Genomic DNA, 18863 nt, shown 5'->3' on the forward strand with positions numbered 1-18863 from the left:
GACTTCCCTAGCAACTTGTGATGTCTCATTGGTTTAGGAAGGCAATGGTACTTAAAGCACTCATCACACAGGTAATGTTGACACTCCACACAGAATCCTTCAGCTGTCTTTTTATCTCCATCTTGGAAACAAGGGTCACAATTATGTATATTTTCATTAATGATCTCATCCTTAGGAATATCAGGAATATCATTATCTCTTAAAAGTTTGCCATAAACAGCATCAGACATTTTAGTGCCTTTAGAATTGAACAGCAAACTGATTGTCTATTTTAGACAAAAGTTAGATTGGTAATATGCTCACTCATTGATGTGAATGTAATCATTAGATGCCCTTTGGTATCTATTGTAGCATACAAATTGAACTCCTTGAACAGTTTTATCTCTTTGTCTTTGCGTTTTGATAACCTGGTTCATTATATTGAATTTGATGAAGAGGCCACAGCAATAACTTCATTTGGTTTTGAGATAAAAGTAAGATTATCACATACCTCTGCTGCTTTTGCAACTCCGTAAGAAATGGTATTGCATGGCTGGGCATATATTTAAATGTTATGTCATTTGCGTTATACAAACAAAGCATAAAGACTCGCTAAATGTTAGTGTAATACTATAACCACTTCAATGAAAAAGTGGTTGTTTTTAACTGTTAACAAGTTCTTATTAGATATGTGATAAAAAGAAAATTACATTCGTGTAGCTTCATTACTAAATTTATTGAACTCACTGAATAAAATAATATTGTGCTTGCCAGAGTCTTGACTAAGATATTTTTATTCAACGTGTTCAATAAATTCATTATTGATCTACACTTATTCAATTTCCTCTATTATGTGCCCGTTTTAATGCAAATTGTGCAGGGAATATGTTGCCACTTGTACGATAAAGATATTATATCTATGTGGGTCGTCCCAATATTCTGTGACAAGATTGTTTAAAAGCTAAATAAAATAGGTACAAATAAGATATTTTAATGAGTTATAAACTTGTACAATATAAACATTTTTCACAGATTAATATAGAAAAATATCACCAAACAAACAATATTGTTATAAATACCATGGCAACTACATGTGAATTGCTGCACATGACAAAAGTCAGAGATGACATTTAACCTACATTTAGCGTCTTTCAATGCATGAATGGTGTTGCTTTACCCATGAATTGTCTATAACAGACTTAAACCATGTGGTTGTTAGTCTCGGTTGAATTTTTAATGGCAGATATTAACTCTACGCTAGAATTGAACTTCGGCCTAGTTACACCTGCTTTAGCTCTGATTAATAGGTGACCAAGATTAAATCGTCCTATTCTATTTTCTTATTTTTGCATTCTGTAGTACAAAACTGTTGTTTCAGTTTGTGTAATTTGTAAACAACTGCTAGGGGATATGTTGCTAAACTGTTCTATTTGGTGAATTAGTTGTAAAGTCTTAACAAGTGTCATCTTGGATTGCCAACAAACCGGATAAATGTTCACTGTGCCGGATGTCAAAATTTTAACTTTCCTATTTTCTATCTGATGTTTTCATGTGTCAGTTTCTCTTTTGTTTCTAAAGATATTTAACTAAAATTTTCTTAGATGACTTCATCATATGTGGAGAGGAAGTCAGTGTGATATTGTGCAGAGACATCATCAGATTTTTTAAATAATTTATTCTAGTCTATTCATAAGAAAATGCAGATTTCTTTATTTTGATGCGAAAAAATTAAAACTAATCAGGCCTATGGCCTTTGTGGTCAATTTCTACGCATCAAAATGCTAAATCTGTGTTAAATAGCCGATAAATGCTGCTGATGCTAATATTAAATCTTAATTCTAACACTATCGGAAATTTTCCTATATAGACAAAGAAAGCCGGAAGCGTGCATTATTCTACAACAATGCACTCGCCGTTCTTATTATCTCCCTGTGTATTTTCACATTGAGGGCGCCATTTTGTTTAAAAAATCTGATAAATAAAAACAATTTTTTGTCGAATTTTGTTGTGAAAACTATCTAGAACGAAAAAAAATGGTCTAACTAAGAAAATGAATCCTAACACCAATATCTTTAATTCAGTCGTTAACACTGTACAGGCGTTTAAAGTGTTGTTTACGTGACGTCTCAATGTAGCGCCAAACAGCATGTGTAAAACAATCAAATCAAGTACGCTATTTTAATGTCGCAAACGAGTTAAGTTTTACATTTATTTCACATTTAATAATTTGTATTTCGCTTGAAAAATTATAGAGTGAAATAAATAAAATAAACAAAGTTTTATCAACCATTTTTAAAATTCGTTATTCTCAAACTGTTTCTACACAAGGTAGATTTAACGACAGTTTTTTCAACCCACTGGAACAGCCTTTAAAGAACGTTTCTATTGGAAACTCTGAGGCGAAAACAAATTTAACCACCAAACATGAAGTCCAACTTTATAATAATAATTACATTTTTTCTTGACATGTTAGAATGGAAATAGATATTAATTCTTCGTGCATTATTGTATAATAATGCACGTTTTTCGTTCAAATGCTTTGTAATTAATCACTCACGCCTATCGGCCTTCGTGATTATATTACTACGCATTTGAACTCAAACCGTGCATTATTCTACAACAATGCACTCAGAATTGATATCTATTTCCTAATTAGATGTAATGTAAAATAATAAATTATTTAATACACTAAATATAACCTATGAATTTATAATTTTATAATATTATGGGAATTATTTTATACTGGCATTAAGGAATGAGCCATCTATAAGATTTTGTCACAGACTTTTGGGACAACCCTTGTACTTGAATAATAGTAATGATAATGACTGGCTCACTTCTATTTATCTGAACTACTTGAATGTTAAACATTTGTACTTCAAATGAATTGATGCTGTTGTACTTTGACCAAAAGAGAGATGAAGCCCATATGACCTGATATCATTTGTATGTCATGTGGCGTTATCCACAATTTCTTTAACAACATCTCGTCCTAAACCAATTAGTGGATTTTGAACAAACTTCACAAGAATAATTCAAAGGTGGCCCTGTACGAAAATTATACATGTACAGGTTCCAAACTGATGTATAAATGTGTCACAGGACCAAAAGATAGACATAATTCATAGAAACTACAATGCCTAGATATATAGTATATGGTATCATTTGTAAAGAAAAACACTTCTAAGTATTGTGAAACTGCAAAGTCTAGAGCTTAGATATTTTGCATGTAGCATTTCCAAGTGGATCACTACACAAGTTATATATGTACCTTGGGTCAAAAATGGCCTATCCTGGGAGTCATTTAGTTGACATTAACTTACATTGTAAAAATGTCCTCTAAGAAATTACAATAGACCATTTTGGAGGTGGCACAGGTGTATGTAGGCAGCAGAAGGGTTATGGCCAAGTTTCTTGTATTTTCACCTTGTATCATTAACATACTTATTAACATTATTCGTGACATTTATTTCAGGTTTGCCTGTCAGGCTGTAATGGAACAACAAAAATTATCATCAGATGCTAGAAGAACATTTTTAGATAAATACTTTACAGAGCAGACTTTAAGGGAATTAAAGATAAGGTAAACAATAAATAAATTATTTAATTTATGCTACAGTTACCTTACAAAATTGTAATTTTAACTGTCTTGCGATAAGGAAGAAATAATTTAGCTTTATTGATTTAATTGGAACTCCATAATTATAGGGTTAGTAAATTTTAACTTGACTGCACCTAAATTTGTATGCAGCATGTAAGATTAAATCTTATTTTCATAAGTTTGCTCACTACTAAATTTCAATGCCTATACCAGTATACTAGGTGCATTTGTTTGTGTACTCGAAAGTCTAGACCATAGCTCTGTCATTCATCAAGGGGTTTTGAAACAATTTGGCTCAATGTTGAGCAGGATGAGATAGTGTGTCATGGGCAAGACCTTAGACCTGTACATATATATGTTTATAGTTTATAGGTCAAGGTCACACTTAGAAGTCAAAGGTTAGCAGTTAGAAAATCTTGACAAGCCCATTACACTGGCATGCATCAAGGGATTATGAATTAATTTAGCACAAATTTGTAGCATGATGAAACAGTGTGTCATACGCTAGACCTATACACCTAGATCTAAGGTCAATATCATTCTTAGAAGTGAAAGGTCAGCAGAAAATTATGTCGGGTCTATAATCATACATGAAGGAATTTCAAAACAATTTGACACACATGTTGAGCATGATGAGATGGTTTGTAATGTGCAAGACCCAGACCCTTAGCTTGAAGATCAAGGTCACATTTGGAGGCCAAAGGTCAACAGTTAGAAAGTCTTATCCAGCCTATACCTCTGTCATACATGAAAGGATTTTGAAATAACTTAGCAGAAATGGGTAACGTGATGAGATGATGTGTCATGCACAATATCCTCCATATCTTTGTCATGCATCAACATGGTTTGAAGTCAGTTGGTAAAATTGTTTAGCAAAATGAGTCCTAGTTACCTTAGGAATTGTGAAATTAATGCTTTACTTTGAGAATAATTTATAGCCTTCATATTTAGACACAATGTATTTTTGAATTAGATGGTAATGATGACCTTTAGTCTTGAAGGACCTTGTCAGCCAATGTGATTCACCATTAACTTGAAATAATGAGACAGATGGAATTATCATTTGTTATTGATAAGAAAATATTGGAAGAAACAATTTCGTTAATTAATGATCTTATATTAATAGGCATAAGCTAAATATTCCTACATCATCTAGTGCTGTTCAGTCATGTATAAATTTGGAGATATCGACCAATCAACAGTCTCATACACATCACATGATTTATGAATCTGACCTCTGTGAAAAAGTCACATGTATAGGAGGTGTACTTCTGTCTAAAGTTACCAGTTCACAGACAGATGATGAGTCTAGTGCACATGTAAGTATTATTACTGTTCTTTCATCTTTAAACTATTGATTGATTTGCATAATATATATTTAATAGAAACTAAAATGTAAAAGGGTTTAGATTGAACAGTGTTGAATTGATTAGTCCCCATTAATAGAATTGTTATGATGGGATTAATTTTCATGGTACAATAGCGGTCTTCTTCTTTATCAAATTAGTACCTTAAAATTTACACTATAATGTAAGTTGTATTTTTTGTTCGAAATTCCTATTTTGGGTTTTTATGCCACCGCAATCTGCAATGTACATATACATGTAGAAAACAAGTTGAATAAATCAAATTACACTTTTTTTCAAATACATATTTCTTACAATCACAAAGATTGCAGTTATACTGTATACAATATAAAATTTTGAATTTTGCTTTCATTTAGTCATGGGATAATTTAAACACATCTTGCTTCTATGCTTATCTTTTTGTTGTATAGTTAGCATCAGTTTTAATTGCTATGTATATTGTACATGTATATATTTTCCAATTTGATCATTTCTAGGATTTGGACTTGTTACCAGTTCCCTCCAATGAAGCCAACCTTTATAGTCTAGCTCTAGCGGTTTCCTCAGGTAGTCCAGTATTACTACAGGGGGTAGTCGGTTCTGGTAAGACAAGCTTGGTTGAGCATCTGGCTAGACTTACTGGCCGCACCGGACCACCAGCTCTGATGAAGATACAGATGGGAGATCAGATGGACAGCAAGGTCTGCATTGACTTATTGAAGACTATATACTACAGTACTTACAATACTTAAAAGATTTCAGAGAAAAAAATGTTTACAGAGTCAAGTTATTTTCTGTTATGAAATTAAAAGCACAGTTCTAATAGAGACATTCATTAGTCATAACTCACACTGCAAACGAAGTGGTATCTTAAATAACTTCTAATTTTTCTACAAATTTATACAAAAACAATGATTTTCAATCTTAAGATTGATGAATTTCGTTATTTTTAAGTTGACAGAAAGTATAAGTATAGATGTAGCTTTATGCAGTAATTTTTTATGGTTCACATGAAAATGAAAACATTCTGAGATTTTTGTTCTATATACCCAGATAGACATTTCAGACAGGTCAAGAATTTATTTTACAGACTATTCCACAATTATTTAAACGTAATCTTATATTATATATAATATTTTCAGGCTTTATTAGGAACATACAGATGTACAGAGGTACCAGGTGAATTTATCTGGCAGCCCGGGGTTCTAACCCAGGCTGTAACTAATGGTTACTGGGTTGTCATGGAGGACATAGACTATGCTCCAATGGAGGTTATTTCTGTACTGTTACCATTACTAGAGACTCGAACCCTGTCAGTACCCGGTCATGGCGATAGTATCAAGGCTTCACCAGGCTTTCACTTGTTTGCCACTCAAAGGTATATTTCATCTTTGATTACATGTATGCATATAAAGAGAGGATATCAAATAAGTTTGGATTCCATATTGAATTTATTAAACAAGTTCAATAAATTTGATTTTGAATTTTCACAAATTTAATATTCTATTCATCACATATCCTGAGAAAATACAGAGAAACAAACATATTTAGTTCACCTCTTTAACTGTAAGCAACTAACACAAAGTCATGTATAATTAGGCTCATTTGCATATCATATGTATGGCTGTGCCATACTATTTATGGTACTATAATGAATGTTAAGTGTTATATTACAGGTTGTTAAGTGGAAGTTCAGGCTGGAGTAAACAACATAATAGTAACAGTGCTTTACTGGACAAACTGTGGACTTCTATACTTGTGGAACCCCTCTCCAGAAATGAACTTTCTAAGGTATGGTATTCTATATAATTCACTTGATTAACGGTGCTGTTGTGATTGCTCTAAAGATTAACAATGAATTCAAACAGATATACATTTAAGACATAAATATGGCTCTCTCTGTGACACAAGAATCTACTTTCCTACATTCATATTGTTCCTTTTTACTTTTGACCTTTTTCATTTGAGTACAAGCACAGGTTCTCAACATTTTCAGTTACTTTGTGGTTAACAGTAAAAATTTGTGATGAATATTTGAACCATAATGAAACCTTATAGCCTACATTTTGTAACACTTCTTAATAGCATTTAAAGGCTGCATCTACATTTACATGTACTTAAAGTCCTTCAAATAGGATTTGCTTATCTTTTGCAAACTTGAATATATTCAAATATATTTGATATAAGATTGGATTTAAGTGGTCCCATATGACAGTGTTTTAGGTAATGCTCTTGCACAACTTCTGAATGCTACTTATAAGAAAAATGAATTTTTTCAGGTTTTATGTATAAAGTATCCAAGTCTGGAGACTGTAGTAGATAAACTATTAGATATCTACTTCCTGTTGTCTGCTGGTGGCCACCAGGGGGCGTCAGATGTTGCTATGGAGACAGAGATTGAGTCAGTTGGCAAGTTTCTTTCACATGATGGAAGACAAATATCAACCAGGTATATATATTTTGTTGCCCCATTATTCTGTGACAAGATTGTTTACAAGTTAGATTAAATATTAAAAATATGCCATAAATACCATGGCAACTTTTTGAATCATGGCCCAGGTCAAACGTCAAAGACTGCGTAAAATCTATATTAAGGGCCTTTCTCAAATACTCTTTGTTGCATTCAACACATAAACGGTGCAGCTTTACCCATAAATCACCAATTACAGACTTAAATCATGTGGTTGTTATTCTCTGTTGAATGTCTGGATGACATACATTAATTTTTTGCTAAAAGCGAACTGCGGATCTCGTTGGCCTGCTTTAGCTGTAGGAAATAGGTGAGGTAGATTGGTCTATTTATTGTTTTTTCCTTATTTTCGCTTTCTGAAGTGCAAAACTTTGGTTCGCTTCATGTCTTTTGTAAACAATAGCTAGGGATATGTTGCTAAACAGATTGGGTATGAATCCTGGAAGTTTGATTGTTTTTGTGTCATCTTGATAAAGTAAGTTTGACTTGAAACAAAAAAGGCTTTTTATGACATTTTAAATTTTTAGTGTAATTTCTAAAAGGGATTTGAATTTTTTTACAGAGACCTGATAACTTGGTGTGGAAGAATTGCTAAAGATTTTGATGTATCATCATCAGGGGCAGGTAACTTTGTACTCCTGGAAGCGTTGGACTGTTTTGTTGCATGTTTATCGAAGCGTGACAGGCGTATACCTCTTGCCGAGGCCATTGGAGCTAAACTTAACATCACAAAAGTCAAGGTAAGTTTTGTTTTATGAAATTCCAATTTATTAAGTTCAGTATTCTTTTTGTATTTTTTATAATTATAGAAATGTTCTAAATATTGAGTGTGCCCAATCCTACCAGAAATGATGCAGAAAAGGTCACCCGAGGTCTTTCACCACAAGTAAAGCTGGAAAGTTGCCATATGACCTATACTGTGTTGATGTGACGTAAAACCCGACCATAAAAAAATATATTGAGCGGGTCTCTAATTTTGTCTTAATCAATGAATTACCACTAATATGATATAGTTTTGATATTATATTTACCACCTATCCCAATAAATATTAAGGGAAAGAAACTTTTTATATGAATACTTAGACTTAAGTCACTGTAAACCAAGCTCAGTTCATTATTATATTTCATGTCTGTATGATATTATTTTGACACAGTTTTCATTTTTAAGAAAGAGTGTTTTTAGTCCATTTAACCCAAATAGTTGTAGTTGTATAATATTAACCCAAATATTTGTATAATATCTAAATATTTGTATAAGGGAAGACTTGCCTAGCAATTTAGTTGTCTGCCTCTCAACCAAGGGATTGTAGGTCTAAACCCTACAGAAGCTCAACCATCTTTCTTTCATATGACACCACAAGAGTGTTTTAAGCTTCTTTCACACTAGAATTTAAATAAATAATTTTTAACTAAACTAAATAATAATAACTAAACTAAACTTGACTAGAACTATGTTTTCTTATGTTACAGGTGGAGTATTTTTGTGACAAGTATAAACCAGATGTGACTGCAGCTTCCAAGACATTTAGTGTCGGTAGAGTTACATTGCCTGTAATAGAAACATCTTCCTTCTTACAATCAAGGTAACATATACTATAAACATTTACTCCCTATCGCGATTTTGCCTTATACAGTTGTAAATGTGAGTGCAGTTGTTACTATCAAGTTCACCAAGTTTAGTCAGTCTTTGAATTAAATCACTAAGTTAAAAGGTTTGATGCCTTTTCACATTTTTATGACTGAAATTCACTATTGTTAGTGAAAGAATATAGAAAAAAAGTAAAATAAACTGTCCATTTCTTATTTGTTGTGTTATCTGTAGTAGAGAGCTTTTTCTGAATACAGTTACACAAAATACAGTACAAAACATGACCTTATCACCTGGGTTACATCTTGTTACATTACATTTCCAAAATTGTGCTAAGGTTTCACAATTCAAATGGTCCCAGTCCCATTAAGGGAAGAACTGAAAAAATACTGTAATTGTATGTTTTCATGATATAACTGGTTCACGTGTGGCAAGTACTGAATTAAAGGTAAATATATAGTCTTGGATACATTCTTTGTAGATTTCCCGGACAATTTATATTCATGTATGTAATACATGTATTTGAAAACAACATTACAAAGCAAAATACAGAGAAATTGAGAGCATTTGTGTGTTTGTTTAGAAGTGTAATGGTGGAAGTGGGTTATTTAACCAATGCCTTTGTTGTATTAAAATGAATGAAAATAAATTTTATACAAAAATAAAAATGTATTTAAAGTGGCACTAAGTAAAGTCAGGATGATAATGCTTTAAGGTCTCTAACAAATAGAACATATACCAGTTAAGTATGTTTGAATGTCAAGAAAATAACAAGACGAAACCTAAATGTCACTTTTGAAACCTTTTTTCCCCTTAGAAACAGAACTATTGTTTGAAAAAACTTCTTAGCTGTTTTAAAAGTACTTTTTGGTTTGGATAAGGTTTCATTTTCTAAAGACCTTTAATTACAGATCTGGAATGTAAAATAATGTGTTAAATTGCAGAAGAAGAAACACGTTTTCCTATACTCGTCAATCAAGTGTGTTGTTAGAGAGAGTTGCTGTTTGTGTCAGAAACCAGGAACCAGTGTTACTTGTTGGAGAAACGGGAACCGGAAAAACATCTTCTGTACAATATCTGGCTGAACAACTAGGTAACAAGTTTCTAATGAAGAATTTCTATATTTCTGAAAAACATCACAAAATTTTATATTTAAAGTATTTTTTTGATAAATTTGACTGAAGTAGTTTATAATAGCAAGGTGCATGTATTCATCTCATAATGTTGATAGCTATTCAGTCCATTTTAATTATTGGCGAAGTGAAAGTGATAACTTGATTATACTTCTATTTGATTCTACATCAAAGCTTTGATTCTTCTATATAATAAAGGATTAAAAAGGGCAACAACTCTTACATGAACATTGTATGATAAAAAGGGCCACAACTCTTACATGAACATTGCATGATTACAAGGGCCACAACTTTTACATGAACATTGTATGATTAAAAGGGCCACAACTCTTACATGAACATTGTATGATTATATGGGCCACAACTCTTACATGCAAATTGTAAGATAAAAAGGGCCACAACTCTTACATGAACATTGTATGATAAAAAGGGCCACAACTCTTACACAAACATTGTACGATAAACAACTTTTACATGAACATTTGTACTTGATTACTTTCATGTATCATCTTTATTTTTCAAAATCTAGGGCACAAGTTACATGTGATTAACATGAATCAGCAAAGTGACAGTGCTGACCTGCTTGGAGGGTATGATAAAAAATTTCATTTGTCTTCTCTTATAATTTTAGCTCTTATCTGAACCCTTCCAAAATTCTACTAAATAGTGTAAAAGTAATGTTTACAGAGTACAAAAGTAGTGATTAAATCAGCTCCTACCAACAGCTTCAGAGATATATGTATAATTGTATTTTAAGGCATATATTGTAATTAAACAAGGGTAGTTTGTCCAAAATGAAAGCTTGCCTTGAATGTAACACTATCTTCTTCGTGCAAGAGAACATGGGAATCATTTTGTTAATTCTTTAAATAGAGCAGAATGTAATTAAAATTCAAACATATGTTCCTTAAAATGGCTTTGTTCAAATGAGGAGAGTGGTTAACACTTCAGACTAGTTATTTAAAGGGTTGCTGGTCGTGTGGATTTAAACCCTGTTGATTCCTAGATTAAGAAACTTTAAATTCATTGCTTAGTACTGGTTGGTTCCAGGAACAGATTGGAGAGTGTTTCAATAAGCTTATAGCTTCCAACACATTCAAACTTAAATAAATCATAATAAACTAACTAAGCTAATGAGGAGAGTTTTTGATCTATGCAAGTTCAATTTTGTCATAGTGTATAGATAATGGCAATGTTATGTTATTTATCTAGATTCAAGCCGGTAGATGTGAGACATATTATCAAGCCATTTTATGAAGATTTTGAATTACTGTTCTGTAAAACTTTCTCCAGAAAACAGAATGTGAAATTCCTAGGACATTTACATGTAAGTTGATACATATATACGTACGTGTGATTTCCTGTTATATGTAAGTTATAATTGATTAAATAAAGATATGTGAAAATCAGAGGGAAAGTAAGATTGTCAAAAAAATTATTTTTGAATTTTTTGATGATTATTATGATGATAAATTGTGCTAGTTTAGTTTTGTCAGTCTAAGGCGCTGTCTTGTTATCATTATTATTGTATAAGTGGTTAAGTTAGCTATACGGAAATATTGGCAAATTTTGCATATTGACTTAAATTGCTAAAGTTCCCTCTAGCGTAAATATCAACCAACCTGTCAATACATTCTACCGTTGCAATCTGCGATCAGCCATTGGCTAATATTTCGTCACATAAAATATCTGGAATTTGAATTTGCTTAACTTCTTGACACGCGGAAATATCCACGTATATAATATAAAGAATGATATGTTCTCTGAACATAAGTTAAATTAAAATGTTTATGAGAATGTTATTACTTAAATTATATCAATGATTTATGTTTTATATACATGACAGGATTGCTTTGGAAAGAGAAAATGGGACAACCTATTTTCCTTAATGGATCATACAACAAAAAATGCCCTTGTGAAATTTGAAAAAGGTTTGTAAAATAATTTCTTGATACACTTCTACAGTATAATCTATACGTTTTGTCTGATAAAAAGAAAACACTATACATATGTATTTATAGGTTATGTAGGGGTATGTTTATATTGTAACAAGACTTTATTAAGTACATGCTACATAAGCTTGAATATGAAAAATAAATGGTCGTAAATTGTAGGTCTGAGAGTGAACAAATGTGATTTTATATGCCTTCACTTCTTAGGGGCATGTAGATTAGCCCTGTTTATCAGTCCTGCTGTCATACTGTCTGCCAAGGGACTGATAAAACAGTGAGGGGAATGTGGGGACATCTGTGTCCTGTAGACACATTTCTAGTTTACTATTTGTTTTGCATTTCTAGTTCTTAAGATATAAATTATATGAAATCGGTACATTATACAAAGATGATGTACGGTAATAGGATTGTCTAACAACATGTATATTATATTTTAGAAGCAAAATTTCTAAAAAAGTGGCAATCTGTATCCACACGTTTGTCACAGTTGAAGATTCAAGTTCACCAGACACAAAATGCACTTGCTTTTACTTTTATGGAGGTAAGTAAACTGTTAGCAAGATACCAATTATTTCTGTACCTTTCTTTTTCTGTTCTTCCCTATAACTATTGTTCTAATGATGTAAAAATAGGGATCATGTTTAAAATTGATGGTAAAGGTTATTATTAACCCTGAACATTTTAAATGGACTTGTCCCACTTCCATTTTTGGGACTGTCCATTATCAATTTTAGGGATATCAATTTGAATATTTAAAGTTTGTCAGTCAGCAGTATAGAGCCTGGTCAGACTGCACGGATGTGCAGGCTGGCCTGGCTCTATACTGGTGGCAAAGACTTAATGCTTTCGGTTCCAGCACTTTAAGGGTTAAAAACACATGATAAATTTGTTAAGAAAATTGTGTATTCAGACATCTTAAAATATATAATATATTTATATGTTCCTGGTTTATTATTAAAATTATTTATTTCTATTCTTATCAAGTAAATGAAATGTTGTTATCTATGAACTTTATGAAAATAACAGATGATTGTCTGTCATTTTAGGGTAGTTTAGTGAAGGCTATAAGAGCTGGAGACTGGGTATTACTGGACGAGATAAATCTGGCTGCCATGGAAACACTAGAATGTTTAAGTGGTTTACTGGAAAGAACAACTGGCTCTGTGTTGCTCATGGAACGTGGGTATGTCATTATGTCATTGTCATGTACCATAATATTTCCTGAAGTTAATGTATATCCAGTGTTGGCCAATGTCTGAAATAATAATGCACATAGGAACATTTAAGATCTCCTTTATTTTCTCTGTTCAAACTCAATATGACCTAAACAGTTTTAATGTTATTTTAAAAACAACAAACAAATAGAAGAAAATACATGTATATCCCCCAACATTGTGAGACCTAAGCCAAAATTAATATGAGCAACTCCTCCTAATGTGTCACAGAAGGTTTGGAGCCTTTATCTGCTTTGTTTCATGTTTAAAGAAGGTCAAGGACAGATACATTTACCCACCAGTCCTCTTCCTCATGTAATGTTTTGGATGCTGTATTTGATCAATATTTACCCATTACATTACACTAATATGACTGTAATAAAGTGGAAAATTCATCAGTTTTATGTTTTAAGATCATCGAATATTACTGCTAGTAATATTTTCAGATTTTAATTTAATATTATTATTCTGGGAAAAAATTATACATTGATACCAATTGAAAAATACTTAGCTTGTGTAAAAGTAGTAAATGTATGTTTAAAGCCAAACATGTCTTGACATTTAAAAATTGAAATTTGTATTGAATTATGAATATTTTCATGATGATTTATTAAATGAAACCTGATCTTTCTCTCAGGGACATTGAACCAGTTATACGTCACCCAGAGTTCCGACTATTTGCTTGTATGAATCCAGCAACAGATGTAGGCAAGAAAGATTTATCTCCGGGTATCAGAAATAGGTATATCTCATTATTTACTTGACCAAAATTTCAATTAAAACTAATGTTAAGTCAGTAAACTCATGTTTAAAAATTTAATGACATTTTTAATATTAATAATTTTTATTCAACTCTTCTTTTTATGAAAATAAAGTTTGAAATTTACATGTTTGTGTGTCAGTTAAGGTTAAGAACTCCTTAATTTCAAGATAGGGATGATACATTTGAATTATAAAAATTCACATCTGGTTAGCAAAGAGTTCTGGTCAAAATTTCCAATTTCGAAACTGAAAAGTATTAAATGTCTTTATACATGTATTGCGTGTACAATTATAGTAAGTTTAAATTGCCAGTCTTTGGGTGAAACATGAGTACAAAATGTAATGTTAAGCATAATTACAGTATTCATATATGATTTAAGATTTTTTTATTGATGAATATTTTAGGTTTACAGAGTTGTTTGTTGATGAGTTAGAAGATACTTCAGATTTAAAGATCTTGGTGTGTGACTATCTTCAAGGTCTCTCACTGACAGCTGGACAGGTAAATTATATTCTTTATAAAAGTATAACAAATAAGAATATTGTACTTCACATAATTGTGTTTTTAATTAACTTACATGTACATGTATAGAAGTGTCAGCGGAACTTAAAAAACTATTGTTTTCAAAGATTGTCACTGGTGGAACAAAAAAATATCATCACCCCATTTTAGACTCCTAACAGAGGCATTTATATGCTAAGTATACAAATATATGACTTTTGTGTGTGTGTTTGGGCTTGTTTACCCTCGTCACCGAAAAGAGACCATATTGGCCAGCATATATGACTTTTGAACATTTTCAGTACATTTTATTTCAAATTTTGATGCGAGGTCGTCCTCTACCAATAAAATCTTCATAGTTTTAACGCTGCCCAGCATTTATAAAAACATCAGTAATAAAATGAGGTAGTTGTTAAATAACTATAAAAAGATTTGTAAGATATTTCCTTTATTTGATTTATAGATTGACGGTATTGTGAAATTTTACCTCACCATACGGAATGAGGCAAGTAAGAAACTCACAGATGGGACAGGTCATCCTCCCCACTACAGTTTGAGAACATTGTGCCGGGCATTAAGATACGCTGCCAGAAACACATGTGGCTCTGTGCCAAGGTCATTGTATGAGGTAGGTTTTATATGTGTAATTGTAGTATATGATCAAACATTTGCGTAAGTTGTAAAGAAGTAAAGGAATGAGATATTGAAATACTTCAGGTTTAATATGATATTATTTTGTAGAAAACTGCTTTTAGAAGAGGATATGTTCTGCAACTGCAAAAAAATAACAATATTATATAAATTGTGTTGTTGACAAGACTAGTTTTAGCTCACCTGTCACAAAGTGACAGGGTGAGCTTTTGTGATTGCTTTTCGTCCGGCGTCAGGCCGTCGTCCGTAAACTTTTACTTTAAATGACATCTCCTCATAAACCACTAAGCCAATTTCATCCAAACTTCACAGGAATGTTCCTTTGGTGGTCACCTTTAAAAATTGTTCAAAGAATTTAATTCCATGCAGAACTCTGGTTGCCATGGCAACCATATGAAAAAACTTTAAATATCTTCTTTAAAAAAAAACCCTAAGAGCTAGAGCTTAGATATTTGGCATGAAACATTTTCTAGTGAGTGTCTATCAAGTTTGTTCAAATAAAAGCCCTGGGGTCAAAATTGGCCGGCCCCAGGGGGTCATTGATTTTCCCTATATGCATATAGTAAAAACTTAAAAAATCTTCTTTTAAAGAACTCAAAGAGCTAGAGCTAAGATATTTAGCATGAAACATGTTCTAATGGGTGTCTACAAAGTTTGTTCAAATAAAAGCCCTGGGGTCAAAATTGGCCCCGCCCCGGGGGTCATTGATTTTCCTTATATGTGTATAGCAAAAACTTAAAAAATCTTCTTTGAAAAAACCCAAATAGCTAGAGTTTAGATATTAAGCATGAAACATCTTCTGGTGAGTGTCTACAAAGTTTGTTCAAATAAAAGCCCTGTGGTCAAAATTGGCCCGGCCCCAGGGGTGTCATTGTTTTTAACTACATGTGTATAGTAAAATCTTAAAAAATCTTCTTTTAAAAAACCCAATGAGCTAGAGCTTAGATGTTTAGGATGAAACATCTTCTTATGTGTGTCTACCAAGTTTGTTCAAATAAAAGCCCTTGGGTTAAAATTGGCCCTGCCGGGAGGGGGAAAAACAGGGGGGAGATCATTGTTTTTCATTATATGTGTGTCGTAAAAACTTAACATCTTGAAACATCTTCTAATGGGTGTCTTTCAAGTTTGTTCAAATAAAAGCCCTGGGGTTTAAACTGGCTCGGCTCCAGGGGCCTATATACAGGTGAGCCACCTCAGGGCCATCATGGCCCTCTTGTTTATTTGTTTTGACGATACTAAAAATGTACTTGTTTGAAGAAAGGTTGTTGTTTCTGTTTTTAAAAGAACTAAAAAATGTACTTGTTTGAAGAAAGGTTGTTGTTTCTGTTCTTAAAAGTCATTACAAAAGTTTTGGTTTTCCATTTTTGTGAAAGTTTGAGGCATCTTGATGTTTAGAACTGTATGGGCATTGTTTGTTTTGTTTTCAGGGATTTTGTTTGAGTTTTCTCACACAGTTGGACAGAATATCTCATCCTGTTGTACAGCAGTTGGTATGTCAACATATCCTGGGAAAGTCCAACATTAAATCTGTCCTTAAACAGCCACTCCCTATGCCTCCTGGTGGGCGGAGCTTAAACTTTGAAGGTTACTGGATCTCAGTGGGTGACCTTGAACCTCACACACCAGATGACTATATACTGACACAGTCAGTGAGAGCCAATCTGAAAGATCTGGCAAGAGTTGTGGCAGCAGGGTAAGTTGAAAATGTTCAAAGATTTAGCTTACTAGTATTTACTTATCTTACTGTTTGAATACAGTCATATCATATTTATGATTAGCTCTAGATTATAGTCTATAGATTGTGAGCCTTATATCTTAGGGAGCCTCGATGGCTAAGCAGTTAATGCCTCTACCTTTGAACATGGCCTACACCTCTATGGGTTTAAATCCCACTGATAATTTTAAGATTATTTCATGTGAGGAAGCTATCCAGCTAACTTACTGAAGGTACCCAGTATGTTGTTCTACTCAGGTGCCCCCTCATGCATGAAGTAATGCAAGAAAGGGGAACCTGTGATCATGTTTATAGGATTCCCTGTATATTAAAACATATATTATTATTTCAGACAACACCCAGTGTTACTACAGGGAGAAACTTCTGTTGGTAAAACCAGTCTGATCAAATGGCTGGCACAGTCTACAGGTAACATATGTGTACGTGTAAACAATCATGAACACACGGATCTTCAGGAATATGTTGGTTGCTATGCTGCTGATGAGAATGGAAAATTAGTTTTTAAAGAAGGTTTGTTTAGATGAATTATTCATATTTAAGCATTTTGTTCTTCTTTAAAATTGGAAGCTAAGAATCAAAGTAATTTTCTTGTGAAGTTTTGGTACATATTTAGAACTTGCATTTTGTCTTTGAGGATTACAGTTGAAACTGTTCTAAAAGTCACCTCTTTTTGGTGGTCACCTGACCCGAATGGCCATATTGTGATGATCCCGATGAAAATCACTCTGTTTTATACATCTGTTCAACGGTCACCTGCTGGTCGCAGTCAACTAAAGCCCCAGTCACATTAGAGTTTACGACCAGTCATGACCAGTTCACGATCACCAGTGACCACTGGTCGCGGACAATCTTTAAAACGTCTTACAACGGTCATTGGTGATCTTCGATAATTGCAGGTTATCTTATTTAGGTCCCACGACCAATTTCAGTCATAGAGAAGTTTTTGAGCTTGCACAAAAACCTCTCTGCGATCAAACAGGTTGCTAGTGATCTTATAAGGTTTTAGGCTGTCGCACGATGGTCGCTCGAAAGTGCGACAATCTTACGACAGTCTTTACAAATTTCCAGTAGTCACTGATAATCTTGAGTAGTCTTTTGTAATCGTGTGATGGTCGTACGATAAGTTGTAGGTGATCGCATCACAGGTCACGGGCAGTTGTAACTAATCCCAGGCAATCTTGCTGATGACCTGTCGTGCGATTGACAATGATGATTGGTCATACTAAAATCACAGAAGTAAATTTATCTGTTCAAAGAGGGCTTGCTTGCAGACAAACGCCGATGATCGTCGGTTTTACACGTCGCCGGCAGTCGCAAGTAGTTGTAAGCTCTAGTGTAACTGGGGTTTAAAATGCTTCCCGAATCTTAAGCAGCCAAAATCACTGCATTCATTGGCTGGCTGCTTAAGACAGTTTGACTGTAGTTGCATCTAAATATGAAAGTTTTACTCCTTGATTTACAATTTATTGTTCTCTGAAATATTTAATATCATTTATATCTTTCAAGAACACTCTATATATTCTTGCATGTATATCTGTAATTTTTTACAAATAAAATATGGTTTACTTCCAGTAAATTCAAACAGTTGCCAAGAGTTATTCTTTAACATAAAGTTTATTGAGATAAATAGAGAAAATTCATATATTTATGTACTATGTTTCTAGGTGTGCTAGTGGAGGCCATGAAGAAAGGACAGTGGATTATTCTAGATGAGTTAAACTTGGCACCAACAGATGTACTAGAGGCTCTCAACAGGGTATATTGCTTTGCTCAAAAGTTAATGATTGTCCAAGGGACATAAATTTAGACACCTCCTGACTTGCTTTATTAATTCACAATTTATTTAAAAGGTATTTATGTAAGCATATATGCCAGAAGCCATCAGTAGAAGCAATTGGCAGTACTTCTCTTGCAGAATACCCTTTGATTA

At 32.9% G+C, this 18863-nt stretch overlaps 1 protein-coding gene across 1 annotated transcript in view; it reads left to right on the forward strand.

Moving 5' to 3' along the window:
- The window catches only part of LOC132726049 (midasin-like), a gene marked incomplete at its 3' end in the record, with an annotated part of 111046 nt that overhangs the window by 18617 nt on the left and 73566 nt on the right, over positions 1–18863 (forward strand). Inside the window, 20 exon segments of the mRNA XM_060711298.1 lie at positions 3455–3562; positions 4707–4899; positions 5424–5627; positions 6069–6304; positions 6603–6717; positions 7206–7375; positions 7959–8136; positions 8867–8979; positions 9929–10077; positions 10647–10707; positions 11330–11444; positions 11964–12048; positions 12507–12610; positions 13116–13252; positions 13921–14025; positions 14451–14547; positions 15011–15175; positions 16626–16891; positions 17265–17443; positions 18598–18689. Of these exon segments, the coding sequence (XP_060567281.1) occupies positions 3455–3562; positions 4707–4899; positions 5424–5627; positions 6069–6304; positions 6603–6717; positions 7206–7375; positions 7959–8136; positions 8867–8979; positions 9929–10077; positions 10647–10707; positions 11330–11444; positions 11964–12048; positions 12507–12610; positions 13116–13252; positions 13921–14025; positions 14451–14547; positions 15011–15175; positions 16626–16891; positions 17265–17443; positions 18598–18689 (2872 nt within the window).

The sequence above is a fragment of the Ruditapes philippinarum genome, unplaced genomic scaffold (assembly GCF_026571515.1).
Source record: "Ruditapes philippinarum isolate M1 unplaced genomic scaffold, ASM2657151v2 ctg1249_1_1_1_1, whole genome shotgun sequence".
Taxonomy (NCBI): Eukaryota; Metazoa; Mollusca; class Bivalvia; order Venerida; family Veneridae; genus Ruditapes; species Ruditapes philippinarum.